The following is a 27,154-nucleotide window of genomic DNA, read 5'->3' on the forward strand; positions in this document are numbered from 1 at the left end:
CAAAATTTACTTCCACGATTTATAATGTTTACTTTCACAAAAAAGCTGCACAAATCTGGTCAAGAATTTTAGCTTTGGTGAATTTCACAAGATATATGAGGTTAGATGTCATGACCCCTGAATCAAATCCACTTGTAATTACAGCAGAAATGCAAGAATTTTTCAGACTACTGTATAATACTACCTGCCTAGGTGCTGTTACTCCAAGATGCATGAACCCTAAAATTTAAGCAAGTGACTTGCTACTTTAGAGAGGTACAACACTTACAGGAATGTGAATGATTACAAAAAACGATGGTATTCAGGGTGCACAGGTTATTGCACAGAATATTTTGTCAGCAAACTACACCGTGATGAAAATGCACAATACCCATACTACATGGGGTTTTCAGATTACTTTATAAAGAATGTCAGCCAACTCAGGTGCCAGTTTTCAGATAGTCCAAATTTTCTAAAAAAAAAAAAATTGTTCCAATGTTGTTTCAGTCAACTGCGTAACAAGCGTGCCTGGGCTTGCACCACTCAGGCAGAGTGCTCGGAGGAAGGCACTGCTTTGCCTTTGCTGGTAAGTTTGCAAGCTCTAGTGAAGAGAATGCTCGTCCACACACTCGCTACATGTCCCACGTTTCTGAGCAACTAAGGGAGACGGAGCATCCAAGACTACGCTAGCTAGAGGAGAGAGGAGGTTTGAGCATGCTCATTGCAAACCCTTGTTTCCATTCAGTGTGATGCAAGCTTTGTGTCTGGTGATGCAGGAGCCAGTGCACTTGAACAAGAGCCACAGGAAGCACAAAATTCCCACACAAAAAAGTTGTTTTAAAACACGCTGCCACTGCTGCTGGTCACCCAGAAAAAAAGGGGTGCAAGCAATGTGCGCCTCCCGGGTGCCTACAGGCAGAATTTTACAAAGCAAGCTGCCACTGCTGCTATTGCACCTAAAAACAGAGGTAGAGATCATACTGTTACGTCATGCAGTTCATAAAATATAAGTGCGAAGAAAATGAAGATGAATAAATGATACTTTACTCTTTCCTTACTGAGCCTATTCAAATCATTCAATTTGAACGATCGTGTGAAATGACCTATTCTGAGCAATGTGGGCCACTTCTGGACAAGTCACGCCATTCAGAAGGATCGTACTCCAGTTTCAAAAGTGTTCTTTTTTTTTCTGCCGCCTGACGGAGTATTTTTAAATTTTGCGTGAAACGTGTCAATACGGAGAGACTGTGCAAGCATGGCGGCCAAAGTGCCGTTCCCTTCTAGCACTGACCCTGTTCAGCCACGGCGGTGTTTTCATGATTTCTTAGCATCGACCTTGACTCTACAGGTGCAAGCAACAGCTCTGTGCAAAAAGGTGACGTCTATTTGTCTTATTTCTTAGTCCAGACAGAGATGATTGCTCCGCCCAGTAAGGACTATCAACAGGTGCCGGTGCCCGTCTAAACTTTTGGTTCCGCAGTTGCCGGGGGTATTCACTGCTTTCAGGGCATACATAGGAAAAGCAGGCAAAGCTACCAAATGCTAACGCATGCGTCTGCATTTAATGCAGTCACACTATGGGTGCTTTCCTTGATGTCTTTTCCTTCTCTATAATTTTTCACGCAGTGCCTCAACTCTATTTTACGTTTTGCCAAGCTGTGCAGGTGCATACACAACTCTTGCCCAAGGGGTGGGCCTTTAAGGAACAGCAAAGGAAATGGCAGATGAAATGCTAACGGGAATGATGTGGGCATCTTCTGGACATGACCAGATGACGAGACTGAAGCCAACCAGTATTCTCCACAGAGCTAGCGCAGCATGCTTGAAAGTTATGAATTCCAACAAAAGAGCAGGCCTTTAAGGGCACCAAAGGAAACAAGATACAGAGCGGCAACAGCAAAAATGCTGTTGCCTGGAGGTACTTCAACAGCAAAAGTTCATGTTAACAGGATGCGGTTGTGAGTTTAAAAAACCATCAATTTTGCTGCCATCCACAAAAACCAAATTGTTCATAACGCCTGAAAGCATGAAGGGATGTGTATGCTCTATCTGCTGGTGTCAACACCAGGAAAATGCATCATGAGGCTTCGCTGTGATAAATTTGTTTCAAACATGTGCATCCTCTAACTGTTTGCCACCGACTGTGCATAAGACAGTGTGGACCTGCAGAAGCATGCTGTAGATTTTGTACATATGTTCACATAGCCACAGCCAAGATATAACAGCGCACTTTGCACTACCATTTTGGTAACAACTGTCACCGAAGTGGACTCAAAGGAGTTTTCAGTTATCACTACAGAGCATCCTACTTATAATGTAAGTGTCCAAGCCTTTCTCAGGTGCTATCATTCTGACATAATCAAGTACTAAGATGCAGTGTCAGTATCACTACCGCTGTACACGAGGTGGAATCTTGCCATTACGTTACACATTAAAGAGATGATTCTGCACTGTCATTTGCAGAGAAGTTACCAGATACACCCAGCTTTCTACTCAAAATAGATTGAACTGGAAATATCTGCACACAAAGGCACTTGCACATTTGGGCCAAAAACGTCTGAAGCTGAACCAGGTAACAGTCACTGATCTTCTCTCATTTCAGCCCAATTTTTCCTGTCACCACAATCAGACAGAAAGACTGAAAAGTGCTCTGTCTAGTGATACATCCAAATATCAGCTGGCAGCACTGACACAAACAAGCTTCATGAAGAAAAAAGTATCCCCCTGATTATGCCAAGACTGTAAGAATGCTTACCAGTATGAGGAGACTGCTATACTAAAATTTCATGCAGTGAAACCTACAACCAATGGGTTGCACCAGAGGTTCTGTGCAATGACAAAAGATTGTTTACAGTTCAATATTGAGCACTAAAACTGTAATTTGCAGAATATATAACACCAAGTCAAGCAGTGAGCAGACAGCAAGCCTGAGATGCTCACCTCAAACGAATTGGAAAGAAAAAGTCACCTCAAACGAATTGGAAAGAAAAAGAAATGCGAGGCAAAAATGCACTCATAAATTTCGGTTAGTTACTTAAGAGAAAGCCTTACTCGACTCTGGGCTGATCGATGTAGCTGCTGCATGAGGTACCACAACATTTGGCTATCAATGGCTTCGTGACCCTCACGTTTCCTTTCTTCTTCCCGCTCTTTCATGTTTTTGCAAACCCTCTGCAAATGAAGAAAAGAGGGACACATGGCCACACCCTTATTCAAGTAGCCTTGTTTTCATAGATGAATGCAACAAAAACACAACAACAAAACAGTCACAGGTTTCAATCACCACAGCAAGACTAGGAAGAATACACAAACAAAGAAGTTCTAACAAGGAGTCATGAAGGTTGGCCTGTGTCCATGGTAACTATTTGTGAATTCCAGACATCACAAAGGAACACCACTGCCTTTTACAAGTGCCAGCAAAAGTATTCAGGACACATATGTGCAAAAAATCTTAATTTGATCATCGCCTAGAGGCACAGCCTGGCATTAAGGGGTGCAATCTGCAGGTCACATAGAGAAGTGCCCTTCAGTAATGAAAACATGGTTCGACTGGCCGAAAATTAGCCTTTGTCGCGGCTTTCTTGCTCTGAAAACTTCTGCAAGCATATACTATGCAAATAGTTTGTAAACCTCAGTGTCATGAAAATGCATGCTCAAGCCCTTCAATGGGAATCCCATTCTGCATGTAAGTTTTTAATGCCTTTGCCTGAACAGATGCTTGCTGTATGTCCTGTACTAAAACACTGCCTCCTTTCTGCCAATTTCAGCTACACTAGTGTCCTCACAAGAGCTTCCTCTGTTGCCTGACGGAGGAACATAATTGTCCTCTTCCCCAAGGCTGTTTTCATTGTCAGTGAACTCGTGTGAGTCCCTTTCATAGATGCAAACACGGAAAACGTCGTTATTATTGGTCACGGGGATTAAATGTGTAGCGAGATGGTTGGATGCACAACCAGCTGACTGCGTTGCGTTCCCTCTTGGGCACGAAAAAGATGCTATACAATGCATTTCAGAGGAGCCACAAGAAAGGGTGCTGGTATATACGTAGCAAAAATTAGGCAAGAAAGGGTCAGGAGTCCCAAGCCAAACTTAAGAGAAAAAGCTTGGTGGGGCAGAAGGTTAACCCAAGTTTTAAAATAGTAGTTAAACCTCCACTTAATGAAGTCTGTAAAATTGGCAGGTTACTTCATAGTACTGAAATTTTGCAGCACAGAAATTCGCCTCCTAGCATGCTCAGAAACCACTAAAAATTAGCTGTGGATCTCACAAAAAAAACATTGTTATTTGCGATTAAAGTGCTCATTGTGACCTTTCTTCGTCAGCAGCAACGGTCTTACGTGCATCTTATGTGGCAAGCTCGCGAGCTGCCCCAGCGCGATGGGCTTCACAGCTGACGGGTGTGCCAACGGCACTCACCCTTTCAGTCCTTTTACTAATCTTTGGGCATCTGTAAACTCAATAAACACAGCGCGCCGCCTCCGAGCACAAGCAGCGCGTCACATTCGGCGCCGATTCGCCGATTTTGGACGAGACAGCAAGAGTTGCGGGCTGGCGTGGCAGGTTGCCAAGTTTGCGCAGACGCTCCTGCCAGCCTCACCCGTACTGCCCCAGATGGCACGGCTGGCAGCGTGCTCACCACTATAATCGTCGTTACATTTACGTCTGCCATGCGCTCCGTTTGTGACAGCAGTGCGGTGCCTATATTAAGTATGCGCTCCGATACGTGCTTCGGCCCGCGCTCCACTCAACCACTTGCACCTGCGATAAAAGTTTTCCGCAGCTTCATTTCCAGCCAGCAATGAAGTTTCGTTTCGAGCAGTCACGCGCTGCTCGATTTTCTAGATGCAACCATGCTCGGAGGCGGTTGCACGCCCCTCGCGACTCTGGAGCAGCTCTCCGCTGCGCAAGTTGGGGCCTGCCGAACAATGCCTGTCTCTTCAGTTTTGAAGATGAAAAAGAGGCCTTCCAATAAGTTCAGGCTTTAGAGAAGGAGCTGGCCGTTGTCTTCCAGGAAAAAAAAAAAGCAAAAGGTGATGACTGAATTTTTAGAACGATTAAACAGGGTAATCTCATTACCAGCCTGCTTCCCGATCACAGTGTACATGTTCTGTTCACTTTCGTTAGTTTGAATTTCGGTTAATTTAAACTGTGTCAGTGCCCCGTAGAGCTTTTACTGTACAGAAAACCTTTTTTTAGAGCTAAACTACAGAGGCATCAGCTTTACAAACTTTGCTATTCCGTGCAGTCTGGAATGGAAAGTAAATAATGGCTACTGCTATGCTGAGGTATAATAAGGGGTCAGAGTTTTCAGGTTTTACTTGAAAATTTGGACTTTTTTTGGCTTTATTTCAGATGCAGTTTCCGTTTTTTTTTTGTGAACATTATTTTCAAAAGTGGAGTTACCGGTGCTTTCCGGTGTATATTGTGATGTTACTGCATTATCAAAGTTACTTTTAGTTTACACTGATTTTTTTGTCAATACGAGCAATCAATTTTTTGTAGGGGTGTGCGAATATTTGAAATTTCAAATACGAATTGAATATGTTTGATATTAGATTCGCATTCGAGAAACTGATATTCGAGAATTTCCAAATATTCGAAAATTCCTGAATACTCGCCACCAATCGTATACTGCGCAGACTTTCATAAATTTGACCGTGGCAAAACGACAATATCTGGGCAAATTAGCGGATTATCGAGTTAAAAATTCCAGGAAAACAATACAAAGGTCCTAGTCCCTTCCTTCTCTGTCATTTATCATGCGGAGCGATCAGATTCCGACGGCGCTAGGCTTGACCTCGCAGAAATTCCTCAAGTGGGCTTTCCCATATACCACACGTGCTGCAAACAAGATGGCCGACGACCTGGTTCGAACAAATGCAACGTGAAATCGTGCTTTTTTAAACCCTTCCGTAATACGTTACATATTTAATGCCCACATCCGAACAATGCGTCCTGTCGCATTCATAACTCTCCGAGTGTGACCTCCGCCATCCTGTTCTGTAAACTACGCTATGCGGGAAAGCCTACTTGTGGAATTTCGCGGGAGCCTCCTGAAGGGGTGCGTCGAGTTGTCACAATAGGGCAAGCGTTCCTGTAAAAATCCCGCCTATTGCATGGTGCATTGTAACTCGTGCAACTTTTTAGTGGGCGTAACGGCATGCGCGACAACGATCAGAAGGCCCCTGCCGCTAGGTCAAAAAATAGCCTGGCCCCGTAGTTTCGGTTTCTGAGCTTCACCGCTGCCCCGTGGCAACTGCAACTGTCATTTGCCTGCGCATTTGCCGGTAGTCCAATCCCAGCTCCGCGCGGCTTTCGGACGCAGACTGGCGCGTCGCAGGTGATTTCTTTTTCCTTTTTAGAAACCGTGTCACTGTTCCGACGCCAGTGTGTGTTCCCTGGCCCCTTGGTTCCATTAGTGCTGTTCTTCCAGCACTCCAAAACGGGTGGCTCGTCACGGGCTTACAGGTGTTAGTGCGATGGAGCTGCCTCATAAGGCCTTACTGCATCTTTGCATTTTTGGCAGGTTTTTCTTCTTTTTCCAGGGGGGGGGTGCACGGAGAATTTTAGAAACCGAGGCCTTGAGATAAACCACGCATTTCTTCCGGTTCCTTGAACTCCGAATAAATGAGGTTTTACTAGTTATGTTAGTTTTTGTTGCCAGTCTTGTCATTTTATAGATTTTGTTTTGCATGATCTCTTTACAATTTGTATACTGTTATGCTGTCTATCAATAGTATACATTTCTGTGCACATGTTTTTTATATGGCATTGAGGCAGTCTAGTTTTGTTTATTTTAGTTTCAAAGACCATACATTATTTAATAAAAATAAGGGCAACAACACTTGCTTGTTTATCATTTTCTGAATTTTTTTTTGTACTGAACAGATATTCGATTCAATATTCGAAGCCATTTTTTCTTCATATTCGTATTCGATTTGTAATAAAAAATTTCAATATTTGCACACCCCTATTTATTAGTAATTAATACTTAATTGGTCATAGCAGGAATGTAAGTGACATATGGAGGAGTAATAGGAGGAAGGGAGTTGGCTGGCTGTTTTTACAATGCATTTATTGTACTTCATGAAAAAAAATTCATTTTTGTGTTATTCCCATAGAAAACTTTTCACTGAGAAGGGGAACCCCTGCCCCCTTTTTAATTTGCCCCAGGTTTACTTAGCTTATAGAAGGAAGTGCTATTGCCATTAAAAAGAAAGTAACGAAAAATGAATGATGGAGCTGTCAGACAAAAGTACAAGAGGAAATTTACATTTAAAAACTGGGTTGTCTTTTTATTGTTGGGCTAGGAGTGTGTTGAGAGTGGGGGCTGGATTGGGAGTGGGGCATCACGTGGTCAGTTATTGTTGGGCTGAGAGTGGGGGCTGGGAGTGGGGCATCACGTGGTTAGTGTGCTGATGTCAGTGATGGAACTGCCACTGAAATGTCGCGGTTGCCAGAGCATGGCATTTTCTTGTGACGCTTGAGCATAGTTCTGTGCGAGTGTACTCAACATGCAGTGGAGAAAGCTACTTAAACAAGTAAATAGCCTGAGCGAGTGATCAGAGGGAAAAAACTGTGCTTTGCTGCAGAGGCGTGTAAGATAGAGAAACAATGCCTCAAAACACACACTTGCACAAATCCAAGAGTACCACTATCTCACCCTGCCCGTGGCTACCATGCCTTTCATTATCTCCTCTGACTGAGTGCAACACCTACATAGTCAGGAAGTTGCGGCACGCATGTCAAGGATAATGACCTTTTTTGGTTACAGCTGAATTTTGAAAATTAAATATTGCCTACTTTTATTGTAAATTTTTTTTTTTTCTGGATTGAACTGAAAATTCCCAACCCCTAGGCATGATCAAACCTTGCACATCTTAACTTTGTCAATGTACGGCTATAGCAGCTGTATAACAATGCCTTCAGTTCTGCAGCTCAAAAAAAGCCGTGATGAAGATCTTGCTCCACCATGCTGTTTCCCGAACAGTGGTGCGTTTACATGACCACGCAGATTTACATGACCACATGGATTCCCTCACCGTCTTCAGGTCAGACATGTAGGGAGGGGTCTCACAAGAAGGCACCCATATTTTGACATCTTCATCCAGGCCGCTTGTGGCAAGAATAGGGCAGCTAGGATGAGGCTCCAAGCAGTTCACCTGGAAAAAAAGATAGAAGGCAACAAGGTGCCTTTCTTCTTCTTTGTCCTCGCTCATCTGTGCTCCTGTTCCTTCTGGTTTAGCCATGCTGACAACTGCAGGTAAGCAGCTCATGAACTAGTAAGTCCTACTAGTCAACAAGACCTTCAAATAAAAATAAAGCTGGCAGCTGTTAGGTACACAACTCATTACAGGTATACTTGCAACTTCAACGATCCTTATGTTTCAACACTCCCGATATTTCTTTCACCACTACCCACTCATAAGTTGGTGCATCTGTACTACTCCAATTCAAAATCAGTAGTACTGGAGCTTAACAACTACTGATTACCACAGCTTGTAGCAACAGCCATGTTATGCTCTGGAGCGTTTTAAGGGGACACTGGGACAAACTGAAAGTGGGGCCTATATTGATTTATTACCACATTCTAATGCAGGGGTGGAATTGGGAGCAGGTTGGAAGCACACAAATCACATTTCTAAAGTATGGTGATACATAGCATGGAGTGACAATTTGTATGTGCACCCCCCCGCCCCCAACCCCAAAGGCTCATGACAGGCATAGCATGCACTGAAACTACTCTGCATTTTTACCAGTTAGGAGCAACTATAGCTAGTGTTTTCACGCAGCCTTTGAAATCATGAGTGCATGTCGTCATGCGACTACGAAGATTTTCTTTTTAATGCGAGAGCATTACTTGGCTCAGTGACCGAAAACCCCGCCACTGGCAGAAAGCCGTGGCAGGCACACGGGGCAGAAACGCGGCCTGCGAATGACGTCATCACCCCTCCTGGAGCAAGAGGTCATCACAAGACACGGGTAGATCGAACAATACCTTTTCAGGTGAATAACAGCGGACTGTGCACAGTGGCGTGTCAGTTCCACGAGATACGCTAGGAAATACGATGCCCACTGTCATGTTCACGTAAATGTGGCTTATAGAGTCCATCATCCGAAGTTGAATCGCTTCTGTCTACATCATCAGGCAAGACAGCAAAGTTCACCGCTGACAAAGTACGAGATCATTTCAATGCAGTAAAACTACGTTCACCACCCAAGCCCCCAACAACAACTCAGCGACACTCAGAGACAAGTATGCACAGTGCAAGAATTTTTTAGGTGTCCCCATAATTTTTTTTTTTTTTTTCCACTGCCACTGCTCCATATTTCTCTTCTTATGTCAGGACTTACGTCCACATGTTAACAGAAGAGAAAGAATGCCCAGTGCAGAAGAGAAAACTTGTCAATTAAGACCATTCCCTAAGTTTTTATTTTATTCGAGCTGCCCCGATAGAAGAACCCACTCAAATTCATTAAAAAAAAAAGAAAAGCTCACCACGCCCTCTTCGTCTCCATGCATGGAGTGGATGATGTGCTCACTTTCCTTGTCCCACAGGTAGATGTAACCACAGTCACTGCCACTGATGACGTACTCACTACGGAGACCCATGTAGTTGACGCCCTTCACTGCAGGTAAGAAAAGTGGAGACCATCCTTCATAGCATCACAACACATAGTGAACGAGAGTACAAGGTTATGTGGTCTAAAACAATGGCTGCATTCATCATCGCACCCTGTAGACAGCCTGGATTTTTTTTTTTTCAAGATGTCGCAGGCAGTGTCACAACAGATGCACTTTGCTCAGATGCGTACAAGCAAGCACACATGAAAAACTGAATACAATGCCCGATTTGTGCGATAACTACAGAGCTTTGCAACGTGACAAATGAAAAATTTGGCTGTTCAACTTTTACGAAACTTGGGAGTGCGTAAAGAGACAGCCAAAACACCAGAAAAAAAATTTTGTGGTTCGCAAAGAAAAAAAAAAGTGGCAGTATTTCATTCAGTATTTCAGTAATAAGTAAAGACCCATTTTATCTTTAATAACTGAAGTGCTGTGCATATTTTTTCTTGAAATTCAAAGGTACTGAGATGATTTTTAAATATTTGTTTCATTATGTTGACTGTTCATTAAATTATGAAGCATACCAATGCAGGAACTCGGGCACCATGGTGGGAAAAATCAGGCCCAGTGTCTAGTCAGAACCTCAGATGTCAAATGCCAGGTATTTCGAAGTACTGGGGACCACACCCGCAGACGAGTGCTGTTGGGCATGCTAACCACGCAAACAGATAAAAAAAATCTCAATGTTTTGGATGTCACCTGCTACAACCATGGACAAGCAAAAAAGATAATACCAGTAACGGAGTATGAGCTGACTTTGAAAGACTGCAGGCATGCACTGCCAACTGTGTAGAATTGTGGGAGTTAGGCATAACAGTGGAAAATCGATGGCCCAACTGAAACAGCTGCATGCAATGTCTGGAACAGCTTGTCTGGACAGCACTCTACTTGGCACAAAAATGGCCTATAATTGTGAGTATACGGGCCATGACTATCAGTGCATCTATGTTATATGTAAGCCAGTTAGTAAACACAGTCCCTGAGCACAATAAAGCTGTGACACAGAAAGAAACAAACTAAATATATAATATGCAGGCCCCCAGAAGAGCGAGCAGAACAGAGAGTGAGAGAAGTGAAGCTGATGAGCTTTGCTCTTCACAGTGGGAAATTAGCAGTGTTGTGAAAAGAATAAGCATATGGAACACCAAGCATGTCAATCACCAATCAGGATGATCAATTAACGATATGCTCAGGTGCCTCCAATGCAGAGGGTATGCTTAGTTCATCGCAAGTGAAACAAGGCGTGGCTGAGGCTGCATTGAACAGAAGTGCTAGTGAGCTTCAGTTTCAATCTGTACCATATTTAGCCATGCACAAGGCTCTCATGCAGTAGCAGACCGATTTTATAGACCGTGATAATTCAAAACTTGTGCAATTTTTTCAGCTCTTGCAGGGGTACTATCAAGCACCTGTTTCTGAAACTGCCACTTCAGAAACAGGAATACAAACTTTTCTTCGCACTTCTGAAGTGACAACTTCAAAAACCTATAACTCAAGTTGTATGGTAGGCAGGCAGACAATTTTACCCTTATTGCATTCCTTTATGTCAAGAGAACCCATAACATACATTTCAGCAAGTTCTCTGCAGAAAATTTTCTCCAAAGCTCTTCACGAAAAACTTGCATAACAATTACATAAGTGCTCAAGGAATTGTTTTACATGAAATTAATGACATATTCAGATTTGGCGCACAAAAGTACGTGTTGCATGAAGATTTCTCAAGTGTGCCTACATTAATAAATTTTCTTTTTACAAGGCCAGGCTCCCCCCTTAATGACCATATGGGCTATGGACTGGCTTGGATACGCATGGTGATTTCTGTGCCTCATGGTGCCCACTCGAAGCAATGACACACAACACTACTCTTCTTTTTGAGGCTCCTGCAACGCGGTCACATGCAGCGATGGCAGCGCAAGAAACAGTTAATGAAGATAAGCGCGCCATTGCACAACAGTGGAAGCACCTATCATGACTCATGTTGAATTCCAATGGCAGATCGAGAGCGCTCTGCCGGATCACAAACGGAGCGCGTAGTTCAAGCGGAGATCACTCCCTCCCATTTTGCCAATGGAATGCATGCGCTCCCGCGGGGGCACTTCAGCGCAAGAATAGCTCGAAGTTCAGGCAACATGGCGGCGCCCATCGAAGCGCAGCCTCTCGCTTCACCAGCGATTAGTCCTTGCCGCCGCTCTGTCTCCCATGTTCACGGCAAACAAAAGGCGCACGAAGCTTTCGCTTTGTGTGATGATGCCCGCACCACAAAATTCTAGTGATGAAATGCGCCAAATTTTCAGATTGCTTCCTTATTTACAGAGCTGCTAGGCTTAGAGAGTACACGTCGTCTGATGTCAGAAAGCGCGGGAGGTTCAAACAAGTCAACGATTTTGGTCTAAAAAGCGGTCACAAAGTATTGACCGCGATGGAATTGACATCATGTTAAGAAAATTTTTTTTTGTTTTAACTTGTGCGGACGCGAACAAAACGAAAAATAATTACATTTGGGAAAATTCAATTAAAAAAGTCAAAAATACTGCTTGTACGTTGCCCGGATCACCGCGTAGCGACGACAGGAAGGATGCAGCCGGTCATGACCGGAAGCAGACGCGGGAAAGTAAAACGTCGCGCGGGGTTCCGGTCAAATCTGCCGATTTCGGCGGAGCAAATATCGCTGCTCCACAGAGCGATCCGGGATCGACGTCTGATCTCGATCTGCCATTGGAACAGACAACTCGCACTCCCGTTTTGCCATTGGAATACGATTGCTCCCAACAGAGCAGAAAAACTTGATCCGGATCTGCCATTGGAATTAACATCAGACACCGCCCCCACTCGAGTAATAGGGAGCAAAGAAGAGGGGGTGTAACAGAGCCTCTTGCTTCCCGCATGTTCCCTTTCCCAGCCCACCCAGACACTGTTGCCCTGGACCCAGACTTTTTCCTTGCCTCACATGATGCACAAGGCATATATTACGACACAACAGCATAGAATTGCTTGTCCGTCCATGGCATGGTTTGCGGTATGACCTGCAGGCCGCAGAAATGGTGCAGTCAAACCCCGCTACAACGAATGCAGCGACAGCGAAATTTCCGCTACAACGAAGTATTTCCAATTCCCCGTCGGCGTACCATACAAGGCAATGCAATTGTTTTCCCCCATAGCAAACAATTTTTGGAGCGCGGCTTTTTTTTTTTCGCGTCCACACGTGCCCATATCTCGTTAGGTTTCACCAAACACGGCTGCCGAAGACAGTCTGCACTTGCAAATAGCACAGCTGACATTCCGTAGAGAATCGAAATTAATGTGCAGTCATGTCCATCGGAGTGAAATTCCTTATTTTTTGTAGTAGAGCAATGAAATTTGGCACGGTTATTGGGAAGTGTGCTGAATGACTAATTAAAAAGTTTAATTGATATATCTTGAGTAGTTTTGACATTACTAATTTTTATTTGCATGCAACTTGCAGAAAGGCTGCATGACAAAAAAACGTGGTTGAAGCTCATAGTTGCTTTTATATTTTAGCCAAATGAATAGTTCATGCAGTGACAGTCTCAAAATATTTTTATCACCCTTATTTTTTTTTTAAACAGGACATTATATCCATGTTTGAAATATGCGGTCGTTATCAACATGCCAATTTAGGCAAACTGTAAAAAAAATTAGATAGTTATTAAAAATATAGGAATGTCACTGCATAGAGAATTTACTAAGAAATACAGTGCAACAAACCCCATGCAAATCCCACAAGGCATAGTTGTTCTATGCTTTCTGCAAGCAGGACAGTCGGCACGAAACTCACTTCTGAGAAAACTGGCTCGAAAGTTTTGCAAGCACTGCAAATTTATTAGAAAGCACTAGAGCTTTAATATTTTGCATCATTGCTGTCAGGCACCTTCTTCCACCTTTGCCTCTTTGTTTGGTGGGCTTTGGACGCCTTCTTCAGGTGTTCTTGGCCCTATTCTTGAGCCCTCTTGACGGCAAGGGCACCATGATGCACACCCAAGGTGGCACACATTGCCGAGTAGGCTCCTTGACTCCCTGAACTGTAGTTCACGACTGCCTCATTTACTGCAGCCTCTATCGCAAAAAGCAAGGCACGCTCGTTCTTTGACAGCACTGACCAAACTTCCGTTCAGTTGCGGACGCTGCGCGAAGGAAGTCGCAAACGCTGCATGTCTGTGCTTCTGCCGTCACTGCCGACGACACGAAACACGGCTCGAGGCGCGCCTGAATGGTGCTAAGTTCGGGCGACGATTCATCAGGTGAATCTTCAGCTATCGCACTATAGCTCGTCGACGGTTGGGGCGCACTCACAGGCTGGGTGTCCGTGTCGCACGATGCGCCAGAAACAGAGCATACCATCTCTGCCGGCGTCGCCTCCAACGCTGCAATCTCGGCTACCGATTCACGCGGCCATAGGCAAAGGTGCAAGAGACTTCGTTGGCGCGTCTTCCATCGACTGGGTTATCGGCGTCGATGGCACAGGGCGATTGTTGGCTTCGCTGCTGGAGTAATGCGGTGCAAGATAGCGCGACATGTTTTCGTATGTTCAGTCGGGCGCTATGCTTCTCCGATTGTTGGCTTCGCTGCTGGAGTAACGCGGTGCAAGATAGCGCGACACGTTTCCGTATGTTCAGTCGGGTGCTCCGCTTCTCCCGTTGGCCGCCGTCTTTTTCTCGCCGTAGGAGGCTTGCGCTTCCGTTTTCCGAAGGCGTGCTTTGTCGAAAATTTTTTTTCAAATGAGCGACGATCCATTACTAACCTGGGGGCTTTTAGAAATCCGAATTCTGCGTGTCAAATGAAGACCGGCATAGTTTGCGGAGCAGAAAACAGCGGTCCGCTGTGGTTGCCAGCTTGCCCTCTGGCGCAAGAGCAACCGATGGGGAGGTGCCTTTCAGACCGGCAGACAATTGGAGGCCCACTTTCATCAGAGGGCCCGTGTGACCACCCCTGTCATACCCGCGCTTCTTTTGTGTTCGTGTGATAGCTACAAGATGCCGACGACTGTAGAATTCAGAAACAAAATGGTGGAACTTCGAGCTTTCAAACGATACCAAGATGGCGGCACTTGGTGGCGGGAAAGACGAGATAAGGCTTCGCGAACTGCGGTGATTTTGCGCGATTTATAACTGTTTTCTCGCCCTGCGCACTGACAAATTAAATTTTTTGGGGCACTATTAGTGCGTTTTCAGCAAAACCATTTTGATACAACGTAGATTAGGCGTTGCAGATACCGAAACACGTGGTTTCCAAAAATCGAGTTTCTTAGCAATATTCGCGATCTGATCCCCGCGTCTCCTCTTAAAGATGCGATGTGGCACACAAATGCCTGCGATGGTTTTGTATGCTTCGCTGAGGAAGCATAACGGAAATGAGTTCTGGAGCACTCATTTCAGTGAAGCAATCATGTCAACAGTGAAAATATTAAACACCATATGATAACTGGTGGCTAGTTCCAGAGCGCTTTTTCCGAGGCTTCTTTGCGGAGCACGTTAGGCATTAGGCCTATTGACATCGAGCGACGCGTAACAATCTGCTGTCACCCAGCGCATCGGTGTGTGGCACGTCGTCGCAAGAAGCCTGACGGCGGCTAGGCCACTCTAGTCTTGCTTTTGTGCCGCAGGCGAGCATCATAACAGAGTGTCTTTTTTTCCCGTCTGGTGCATCTATTTTATATGTACTGGCACTGACCGAATACAGCCACTGCGAGTGTCGGTGGCTCTTGGTGGATGTCTCAGCAGAAAGTCACTCCGCCGGTATGTTAGTACCGCACGTTGCAAAACATAAAACGTCTTCGAAGAATCGGAGCAACTGCGTTTTTAGCACATCATCTAAAGGATTGATTTTGGCGTGCATGTGACCGCTACTCAACACACAGTGACACGGGCGCACGCTCGCATAGTCCAGGCTGAAATGCCTCCAGGCGGCGCGGCATAAGTACGGGTTCTCGCACAACGAAAGCAGGGGCGCTTTTAAAACATGTTCGGAAAAAAAATATTAATAGTTGACCCGCCGCGGTGGCTCAGTGGTTAGGGCGCTCAACTACTGATCCGGAGTTCCCGGGTTCGAACCCGACCGCGGCGGCTGCGTTTTTATGGAGGAAAAACGCTAAGGCGCCCATGTGCTGTGCGATGTCAGTGCACGTTAAAGATCCCCAGGTGGTCGAAATTATTCCGGAGCCCTCCACTACGGCACCTCCTTCTTTTCTTCTTTCACTCCCTCCCTTATCCCTTCCCTTACAGCATGGTTCAGGTGTCCAAAGATATATGAGACAGATACAGCGCCATTTCCTTTCCCCAAAAACCAATTATTATTATTAGTTTTGATAGCAAATGTAACATGTGTGCTTAGTATTATGTGTTTGAGATTTTCAGCGTGCCAAGAAAATCGCCATGATGTCGATTTCGAAGCTGCGAAAGACAAACTGACAAATTTTTGTAAAATAAATGTTGTTCAAGAACTACCCGGTCCAATCTGTCAATTTGTGGCACGATTTCATGACAACGAAACCTCCGCTTCAATGAAATATTTAGCGGGTCCAGTGAATTTCGTTGAAGTGGGATTCGACTGTATCAGTAATGTGCACTGTGCCCAGCACTTGTGGGATGCTGACATCACGGGAGCATGACTGTGGCTCAAATATGAGCTAACATAATAGTTTGTGGGTTGAACGTGGCAAAGTGCAAACCTTCCATTCTCTGACAGCCAGTTTTATCTCAGTAAAACTGATATCTTTAAGTTCCCAAATTTTTCAGGCTCTTCAATTAGTCGAGCCCACATATAACCGCTCCACTTAAGATGAACTTTCGCTTATAACGAATGAGACCTGCACGATTGTCAAAATATACATTGTTTCAATGGCACAAAATCACACGTATAATGAACGCCATTAAGCCCTGCTGATCGGTTACAGCAAACGAACGGCGTAAACTCGGCGTCGCGATGCGAGATAACCTGCCTCCGACCCCTTTGTGCGCCCGGCGCGCGCTATGTTTTCGGGCCGAGCCTTATCCCAAGTGAAATGCCCGCCCCGCTTTGTGCCACTCCCAAGCGAGCTACACTTTCCCTGCCGACACGCCTTCCAAGATCGCCCTCCTGCCCCTCCTCGCAACTCCACTTCCTTCTTCTCTCTTTTGCAAATCCGTGCGTGGCCTCCGCGATCAACCGCCCCACTGCCGGTGCCGATCGCGGAGGCCACGCTCCGTGAAGCAGGCCTTCCGTGGGAGCCAAGAGGTGGCTGCACTGACACTCACGGACGCCCCTCATTGGTCTCTCCGCTAGCGTTGTGCGTCTGTATCTTTAGCTTGATTGGCTTGATTGCCACCTGTGTGCGTTGCACGTCTACCCCATCGCGCACTTTTGTCACTCTTGTTGCAGTGCGGACGATTCATTGGCTTCGTTCAAATCTCGGGCCCTGGTTGTAATTCAGGATGGCGGACGGGAACACTGTACCCATTTCCATTGTATTCAGCGGTAGAGATGATGAAAGCGGCCTGGGCGGAGGTGACGGCCACTGGCGAGCAGAACTGCTTCCACAAGGCCGGCTTCGTCGACACAGTGTCTGATGCCGAGCCCGATGCTCCGGAAGATGACCAGCATAGCGGCAATTTGTGGCAGCGCATTGCTGACTCCGACATGGGGGGTCATGACGTTGGTTGGAATGATTTTTATTTCTGTCGATGACGACACCGACACCGCAGAACCGTGCATGGACGAGGGCATCATTTCTAAAGTGTGGGACAAGAGTGACGCAGAAGAATCGGATGAGGGTGAAACTTCGGAGCCAGCACCCATTAGCGCGCCTGTAGCAATGGGCTATAGAGAATTTCAGACAACTTGTCTATGCAAAAGGCCTCGGCGAAGAGCACGCTTCTGCATTAAATAAACTGGAAACCTCCCCCATCGGATCTGCGCTGCAAAAACACGTCCACCACGAACTTTTTCACACAGAAAAAATTTACTGTTTTGACAAGCAACTGTCTTTAAAGCTGTGGTCCGATTACTACGAACTTCGGGATATAACGAACGGACGCCGCGTGACGCTCATGTTCGTTATAAGCGGGCTCGACTGTATTTGAACCATTTTTCTATTTTTCAGGTCCCACCCAGTCCGAAAATCCATCAGCGACTGCGTTTTGCTGTAATGATGATAACTTGTAGCAGCAGCAGCAGCGGCCTTATGCAGCATGAGCGGCACCAGCTGCCGAAGACGATGACGTCAAAGTGCAGCCGAACTGAGCTCCCTCCCTCCTCTTGCCGGTGTCACGCGCCGTTCGGTTCTTTCTCGGTCCAGGCATCATAAGCTCTAGCACTTCAGCCAGTAAATTGGTCATTACCTTCATTGCGCCGGCCTCATACTGATTGGTGCGACAAACTGGTGAATCTATGCTCTGCACTAGTTCACATAAAATGTACAAATCCAGTCAGGGGAGCTACAAAATTCCTCATATCACAAGACAATCATGAGAAACACTAGCTTCTTCTGCTTCTTGGAATGCATAATTTCATCATGAAAACTGGCCCTCCTTACATGAGGTGGCCAGGCAGTCATTACAAAACATTTGTTCATTGTATTAAGAAGCACCTTGCTCACTCTGGGATGATGACCCAAAAAAAGCAGAACCAACAGATAGGAAAAAGAAATGAACTGCTCACCTGTCTGACTGTTTCTGTGACCTTTATATCTATGGACGAATTCTGCACCATCAGAATGGTTAGAGTTGAAGATGTAGATGTCTTCATCATTGTAGGAAGCCAGAATCTCTGTCATAAAAAAAGGAAAAGTACACACATATCACAAATTAGGACACATATTTTGAAGCATGGAAAAAGCATGTGTCAGCAATGCAATAAGCGAAGTTAAAGGCAAACTTATAATTAACAAGGATGTGTTCTAAACAACTGGCTCCATTATTAGGCACATGCAACTACAGGAACAAAGACATGTTGCACCCAGAGTAATACAATATTTTTTTTTAAGCTAATCATATCTTACAGTATAACCAAACATTGTCTTGCGGCATCTCCTGGCGGCAGATACAATGCTACCACCTCTCCCGACTAGAAGCAGCTAGCAGGCAACACTTATCCTTTTCAAGGCTTGCAAAACACACCTTCAACTGTGCAAACCTGCATGCAAGAGGAGCACAAGTAACTCAACTCGGCTGGCTTTCTATCCTACTACATGCGAAATAAACGCAGCTGTTAAAAAAAACACAAGGCTCCAAAAAGGGGGTGCGCAAATTACACGAAGATTTCGCGAACATGTCCTTAAAAAAGCTCCGCAAAGGTCGTAACACGCAATACATATACCGTGCATTGACACCGGTACGTCGATCCCCCCAACTCGCACCCTTCACTAGCAAGAAAAAAAGTTGATTTAAAATGTAGAATGCACACCCTCTCCCGCCCCTTCTCATATTATGTAGGCCCCTGTGGGATGGCATGACAGCGCATGCGCAGCTCGAAGCAATAAACGCACGACGATACAATCGCAAAGCCAGCAGTCGCAGGTAAATGGAGATAAAAGGCAATAAAATGGCGCCCTCGCATGTGGCCCAGCTGACTGGCAGCAAACAGAGCAGATGGTTCGTTAGTTTCGGATTCCAGTGCGTGCCGGAGGTTGCCAGAAGCTTTCTCTCTTCACCGCACGCCCGGGAAAGTTACTGCCAGTGTGAGCGATTCTCGCCACTCACACTTTTCATAGCTACACACGGCGACACAGTTGCACCGATCATCCCAAGCTTGCCCTGCGCCCACCAGTCTGCACGCTGGTAGTCTGGTGCAGCAGGGAACACAAAATGCGCAAGTAAAAGGTTTTTTTTTTTTCAAAAATCCGCATAATAAATTAGGCGTGCGCAAATTACGCAAGTAAACACGGTAAGTGTCAAAGGAGCAAGCATACCAGACCCATCGTAATTGTACACCAAGCAGGAAACGCTAGCCCGCACCTCGCAGTTCATCTGCAAAACAATACCAAATGAACAAATAAGTACTAACCTAAGCAAAACACTGCTCATATGTTGATTGAAAATAGAATAAAAATTATTAGACACAAGCCGTTTGCCTGAAAGATGAATAACATGTTGCCTGAACATTTGTAGCCCCAAAGAAGGACAACAAGTATTAGTCGCAAGCGGTTCCAGATGACAGAACCTTCACGTACTAATTTCTGCTTGGTAAACAGCAATGCATGCACAGTAAAAACCTTGTTAATTTGACACCTGTTAATATAGAAATCTGGATTATTCGAACTGCCAGCTCGGTCCAGGCCAACCCTCATGTAAATCTATGGCATTGGATGCTCGCTAATACAGATGCTACGGGTCTCACACCAATGATTTCGAATGGACTCCCAAACAAGGCCACATATAGGTATGACCAGTGCAGCAAGAAATCGTTGAAATAGCCCTACTCAAAACCTGAGTTCCATGCTTAGAAGTCGCCCGCGTGCCTCCGAGGTGCGCGTGACTGCAAGCTTGACGAAGAGCGAACAGCCCCGTCTCCAATAACAGTCTGACTGTGCTTAGCTTCAATTTCACTTTTCTGATCTTTGCACCAGCCTGAAGCAATGGTGGCTCGACCAGTCAGCATCTACCAGCCAACCTCACCCAGCTGAGAACTGTTCTGGATTGCCGCACCGCTGGGGTTTTCTTTCTTCATTTTTATTTTCTTGTCACTTCGCGCCGCTAAGCCGTTTCCTTTGCTTCCGCACACATACCGTAAAAACCCGCGTATAATACGAGGTGGTTTTCCCATAATAAGCGTCCTAAATTTCTGCCTAGTACTATAAGCGGATCCGAACAAAAATTTACGAAGTTGCTCGAAGTTTTGGTTTCGTTATTGCTGCGTGGCTACGGCTTGGATTCCTTACTCTCGACAAACGACGTCACGATGTCGTTTCTTTGTTGTTGATCCTTTGGGTGTGCCGGGGGGCTGTGGTGTGCCGTGTGCCCGTTGACAATGCACGTACTCACATGTAAGATACGCTTCATGAAGTGGATGTTTTTTTGGGAGCAAGATGTCAGGGTCTCGAAAACAGCACTCGGATGATTTCAAGCGAAAAGTGATTTTAGCTGCGGAGAACATCGGCAACAGTGTGGCCGGGAGACAGTTTGGTGTCATCGAGGGAAGCATTCATGGATGGCGACGACAGAAAGAAGCCCTTTTCGCATGCAGCGGAACACGACGAAGCTTTCGCGGCCTGAATAATGGCACATTCCCATAAAATGAACTTGGCCTGACGGAGTTCGTACGGCAACAGCGAGCCGCGCATCTAGCTATGAGCGTGCAGCTTATGCAGGCAAAATCTAGAGAGCTTGCAAACGAAAAAGGGAGAACGCGCTCTGCCTTCAAAGCGAGGAAGCACTGGATCCATCGCTACATGTGCCGTGCTGGCTTTTCACTATGCCGGCGGACCCTGACTTCACAGAAGCTGCCTGAAGCGTTCAAAGAGCTGCTTGTGAGTTTTCAGCGCCATGCTATTTCTTTGTGCGAGTCAAAGAACTTTCTGTAGGGCCAAATAGCCAATGCCGATCAGACGCCGGTTTACCTGGACATGCCAGAAGATCTTGTGTGTCGTTCTTTTAAGAAGCGCGGCATCTCGAACACCCTCGATGGCACGGAAGATGGGTGCGTTTGGGATGATTTGCCGGACAAAGAAATGTCCAAAGAAAGCGCTGGGGAACAGGAAAGTGATCGAACTGAAGTGCGGGATGCGATTTGAATAAATGCCTTCTCTGAGCTTTCGTCACTCCTATTACACGCGGGTAAAACTTTTTTTTTTTCTTCCATTTCATGTCTCTAAAACTTCACCTCGTATTATATTCGGGTTTGTATTATACGCGGGTTTTTACGGTAGTTCTGTTCTTCCAGTGCACCGAAACTGCGCACTCGTCACGTGCCGTTCATTGTTCGTGCGGTGCAGCCTCCACACGTGATGGTGCCGCTTATGATGGGTGTGATGCGGTAGCAATGAAGTGCCACTGAGTCGCACCATGAAGGATGTGGGAGACTGTTAAGATTTTCGAGCAGTTCTACTTCGATGCTACTGACAGTATGCACACAATAAATCATTCATGGAAATGTGAAAAACAGTCATTGCCACACAGTTCCGATCTAGAAATTCGGAAACCATTGCCCAGTGTTCCACCATTAAATTTACTGTGATGCAAGCAGTTCATGCCAGTTTTTTTCGGGGTCATTCAATTTTTCCTTTCGGAAAAGTCTAACATTTTTTTCCGTTCCTTGGAGTTCGAATCAATGAGATTTTACTAATGATGACAGAAGGGTTTGAAAACCACTGACCAAATGGTGCGGACAAAATTTCTTCACTGGGTTTGAATCTTCCCTTGTGTATCGCCGATCATAAACTCTGAAAAAAAAAAAAAAAAAAAAAAGGTTCGTTAGCATAGCAGTAAGCTTTCTAAGTACATTTTGACAAAAAGTGCTGATGAAGTGAAAGGCCAGTAAAGATATGCACTCTGGCCAATGCTATGGACTGGCTTAGTGCCTGTCACGAAGACCTCCCTTACCTGACATAGTGATCTCTACCTCCAACGGCAAACTCATTTGAGTTGGTAGGGTTAATAAATATTGTGTAAAGGGGAACTTTCTTTTCGTTCTCCTTCACCAAGACTAGTCTGAAAAAGAAAAAGTGCAAAGGAATAAATCAGTTCATGAATTCAGGAGACAAAAGATTAAGTAGTATTACTAGCACGATGAAAGAAGATCAAGCTTCCATGAAGGCTAGTTGGTTCATGCCTGATAATAAAATGCTGCATGAAGGAAAAAATTAAAGGAAATAAACATGGTGCTATGTCCTCTGTTAAGAGTGCTTACTTTGCTTTGTCCTTATGCACAGCAGTTTCTTTGTCCTTATGGACAGCGGTACACATGCGGCCCGGCCCGACTAAATTTCAAGTGCCGACAAACGGGCAATGGTGCCCCTATGTACCGTACAGTCAAAACCCGCTACAACGAACACCACCATGACAGCAAAATTTCCACCTTAATGAAGTATTTCCGATTCCCCGTTAGCATACCATACAAGGCAATGCAATTATCCCCCCCCCCCCCCCCCCCCAACGAATTTTGTTGAAGTTCCGCTTCAACAAAATTTTTCAGAGTAAGCGGCCTATTTTTTTTTTTTGCGCTTCCACATGTGCTCATATCTCATCTTAGGTTTCACTAAACATGGCTACAGAAGACAGCTTGCATTTTCAATAGCGCAGCTGACATTCCGTGGAGAATCGGAGTCAATGTGCAGTCATGTGCACATAAAGATGCGATGCGGCCCACGACTGCCTGCGATGGTTTTGCCAACAGCCCGGACTCCGCACATGCGAACCGCGGTCGTTGGTGCAAGGCAGCTTTTGACTTTTTCACTCGCTTCGCTGATGAAGGCATGATGGAAATGAGTTCTACAGCGTTCATTTCAGTGTGAAGCAGTCATGTCAACGAAAATTGGTCAAAATGTTAGTTATATGATAACCGGTGGCTAGCTCCAGAACGTTTTCTTTTTAGGCTTCTTTGCGGAGCACGTTAGGCGTAGCGCCACCGAGCAAGCAGCGCACAACTATCCGCGCTGGTGGGCGGTACGGCACTGCAAGAAGCCTGACACCGGCTTGGCCACTCGTCTCACTTTTGCGCCGCTGGCAAGCATCTTAATCGTTTTTTTTTTCTTCGTGTGGTGCACTCCAGCACTGACCGAATACAGCCACTGTGAGTGTCGATGGTTCTTGGTGGATGTCTCAACAGAACGTCACTCCACCGTTATGTTCGTACCGCGCGTCGCAAAATGTAAAACGTCTTCTAAGAATCAGAGCAACTGCATTTCTGGCACGTCGTCTAAAGGATCGATTTCGATGTGCATGTGACCGCTACTTAATGCGCAGTGACGCGGGCGCGGGCGCGCTTAGTCCACACTGAAATGCCCCCAGGCAGCGTGGTCTAAGTACGTGTTCTGCAACAACGAAAGCAAGAGCGCTTTTAAAACGCATTCGGAAAAAAATATTAGTGTTGATAGCAAATGAAGCGAGTGTGTTTATTACTCAATTTGGAGATTTTCAGAGTGCCATTAAAATTGCAACGACGAAGATTTCGAAACGGCGAAACACCAAAACTGACAAATTTTTGTAAAATAAACGTTGTTCATCAACTATCCGGTCCAATCTCTCAATGTTGTGGCCCGATTTCACGACAACGAAGCTCTCGCTTCAATGAAATTTTTTGCGGATCCCGTGAATTTCGATGAAGCGGGATTCGACTGTATTTTTGCATGCTGAATACTGCTGAAATGTCAAAGAAACCACTCGGCATGTATTTTTCCACAATAGGCCTCCTTGGCGTTCTGCGTTTCTACAAGTGCGGGGGTGAAGCTCAACGCAGCCCAGTTTGGCAGGGAAATAAATTTGGCAAAATTGTTGAGCTTTTGAGCCTGTTTCTTGTCAGCTGCCTCATAATACTTACTGAAGCAATTTTCAATGCGTTGGAAAAATTTGAGATATGGATATGTACCACATCTGAGGTCCTTTTATGAAGTTGCTGGTATAAATGCTCCTTTTTTCTACAGGACCGGTGGTCAAAACAGCTTGAAAGTGATGTCATCCAATTTGTGAAGTCATTCTGAGCACAGCTTTACTATTTGTATGCACGTGAGACTTGTGTACAGCTTGTGCCTTATAAAGGGTTAACGGTGGTGACAAAATAACTTTCAGGTCACTCTTTTCTTCAGACGTATAATTTGCGGACCATTGGAAGCTGCATGTATTAAAATAAAATGCCCCAAGTAGCCAAAGCAACATTTCCACTCTGGTCTTGTTAGCCAGCTGTTTGCGACATTACTTATAGGGTATACAGCTCAGATCTTAGCTAATTAAATGATAATGACAAAAGGCATTGAAGTGACCACTGAACGCAGCAGCGTGTTATCCCACAAGCAAGCTACATCGCACCACACTGCACCTATAAGGGAGACATTACGGTTATGTTCACTTTGACAGCTCCGAATCTCTGGACTGGCGCAGTTTTGCGAAGTCCACACTTGAAATACCTTCAATTTATTTCTCATCAGTTAAACTTTGAGCACCAAGTCCTTGCAAGCACAATGGACAGATGCACCAACTTCTCACACAGCACCTTCTTCAATACACAGATGTAGCATGCATTCTTCTAGTCGCACAACTAGAAGACAAGTGCATTGGTACACTGAACCAAGGTTCTTACTTGTCGGGGCTGCTCTTTCGCAGATCAATGCCAAAAACGTAAGCATCCTCGCCACAGCTGAGCACTGTGTGTGGCGAGTCGTTTTCAATGGCAAGCTGCAAAACAAGAAAAAAAAAAGACAGAACTTTGACATTTTTACAAGGATAGAAAAATAAAATGCATGAGAAAACACCGCTGTCAGTTCTCAGCATTTTAACCACAATGAGTACCACCACAGTGGGCGCTTCAGAAACAAAAATTCCACTTAATGACTATAAGACGCACACATCCATTTGAAATACTTCTGAGTCTGGAGCTTCATAAAAGCTGATGAACTAACAGTCAAAGGTGTAGTCAAAGGCTTATTAAAGTGCAAGCCTTTTAAGACAAACTGTTAAACTGAATTCTCTGAAAACGTCAACAGTGTAGGAACCTTTGCTTTATCCCTGGTTGACATAACGCCAAAAAATGGGGCACTAACATTAACAGTTCAGCTACACTGGTTTACGGTACCTCTTGCATTGCCACAAAATTATAACTCAGTGTGTCCGCATCATCAGCGTCAAAATGAAACATTAACATGTTAACTAAAATGTGAACACAAGAACACAAAAACATTAGGTTCCATAGAAAAAATACAGGCTGGGTTCATGGACACTTCCACGCAACCGTCTTCATGTCATTAAAGTGAAAATTAAGTGCACTAGTATTCATTCTCCTTCAGCTAAAATCTTCTCATTTTGCCGTTTTCATTTTCACTGTCTTGTTTGCGTTTCATATGATGCCGATTATATATTTACAGTCTTTGTCGAAAATATACTGCCCAAGGAGTTTGCTTCAAAGCCTCGGAGCGGGGCTCTTAAGCACATTTGATAGTCCTAAGCTTTAGAGGGTAGAGGACTTACCAAGTTCCTCTCGCCTTCGTGAGATTAGGGTCCCTGAGTATGCAAGAGGAGCCGCGCAGCAGGGCTCAGAAGCACACCGCTTGGGCTGTATACTTTTGAAAAAGACTGTACATGTTCTTCCAGCCTAGCAAGAGCAATGGAACGTGGCTGGTCTGCCATAGTAATTAGGCACGTTTGCCTATTTAGTACCTGCACCTATTTGAACACTGGATGACTATTTCTGTATGTGACAAAAGAGGAGACATCAGAGAAGAGGCCAAAACTTGCAACAGCTGAACATTTTACCCTTTCAAGTGCTAAGCGATATTTCAGATGGTATCTTCATCTCAAAGCATCTGATAAAAACCTCATAACACGCTCCTCCTAGACTTTGTTTATCTCATTTCTGGTTTCCTAATGGTGCCCACAAGCACTGACACAACCTTACTTTTTTGGACACTTTTATTAAGGAAAACAGATCTGTCAGACACCAGCTAAGCATGTGCAAATATCCAAATTTAGGCTGCGAATACAAAAAAAAAAGTTTAGCTGCAAACTGAATTGAGCCTGACGTGCATATCACACACAGAGAAATAAACTAGAGTTTCAAAAAGGAAAATACACACTGCTTTGCACTTGTCTTCATCTGTGTGCATGCTATACACAACATATGCCACAGCAATTATCCCCCCAAAATGTATTAGAAGCCTTCAAATAAAAATAATTGAAGCATTTTTATTATGCAGCAAATATTTCATGTTAATTAAGCCTGTGAATTTGGTGAACTGGTAATGGCTTATAGCTTAGTACAGTACAGAGACAGACAGGACAAACAAGAATACAGGACATGCCAGGAAAGAGCATGTCCTGTATTCTGAGCAAGATATCTTTCAATCTGTGCCAGCAAAAATGCTAAGCTACCCACAACGAGGTGTTCCATGCTTACACCTACTCTCAATAATGAAACAGACCAGCATTTGGCAAACGTATCAACAATCACGGCCGCTACCTATGCATGATGAACAGCGCACCCCAAACAAAGCAACAGCAATACAATAGTGCATAGCTCTTTCGCTGAATGTCGTTTATGTCTTTTCTGGCACTTCTTCAACATTAATCCACCAAATTCCTCGGTTTCCGACTTTGGTTGAGCAAGATATTTAAGGAAAGATGCAAAGCCACACAGAATCCTGGCAACATGTGAGGCAATATTCCTGGTATATTCCTGGCAACATGTTCTGACCTTGTGAGCAGTGGCACGGTGCTGAGCCAGTCTCCTGGTTGTCTTGCAGACACCCGTGGAGGAAAGCTCCGCCAGCCGAACCAGGCCATCCCGAGCACAGCTCACAATGTAGCAGTCACCGGTCATGGGGACAAACTTGGCCTGGTGGGCAGAACACATACAACTGAGACCGAGTACCACAGCAATTTGCAGTTGTCCTTCAACGCTTTGAAAGCAACC

At 45.1% G+C, this 27,154-nt stretch overlaps 1 protein-coding gene across 8 annotated transcripts in view; it reads right to left on the bottom strand.

Moving 5' to 3' along the window:
- The window catches only part of LOC144093723 (DDB1- and CUL4-associated factor 8), a 44,018-nt gene that overhangs the window by 1,238 nt on the left and 15,626 nt on the right, over nucleotides 1-27,154 (bottom strand). For all 8 annotated transcript variants that reach the window (XM_077627379.1, XM_077627385.1, XM_077627380.1 and 5 more), the window contains exons 5-13: nucleotides 26,936-27,076; nucleotides 24,830-24,924; nucleotides 22,138-22,245; nucleotides 21,911-21,977; nucleotides 19,509-19,566; nucleotides 18,260-18,367; nucleotides 9,479-9,609; nucleotides 8,022-8,141; nucleotides 3,031-3,150 (exon numbers count right to left, since the gene is read on the bottom strand). In XM_077627379.1, the coding sequence (XP_077483505.1) occupies nucleotides 3,031-3,150; nucleotides 8,022-8,141; nucleotides 9,479-9,609; nucleotides 18,260-18,367; nucleotides 19,509-19,566; nucleotides 21,911-21,977; nucleotides 22,138-22,245; nucleotides 24,830-24,924; nucleotides 26,936-27,076 (948 nt within the window). The remainder of the gene's footprint in view (nucleotides 1-3,030; nucleotides 3,151-8,021; nucleotides 8,142-9,478; nucleotides 9,610-18,259; nucleotides 18,368-19,508; nucleotides 19,567-21,910; nucleotides 21,978-22,137; nucleotides 22,246-24,829; nucleotides 24,925-26,935; nucleotides 27,077-27,154) is intronic.

This window comes from Amblyomma americanum, chromosome 6 (assembly GCF_052857255.1).
Source record: "Amblyomma americanum isolate KBUSLIRL-KWMA chromosome 6, ASM5285725v1, whole genome shotgun sequence".
Taxonomy (NCBI): Eukaryota; Metazoa; Arthropoda; class Arachnida; order Ixodida; family Ixodidae; genus Amblyomma; species Amblyomma americanum.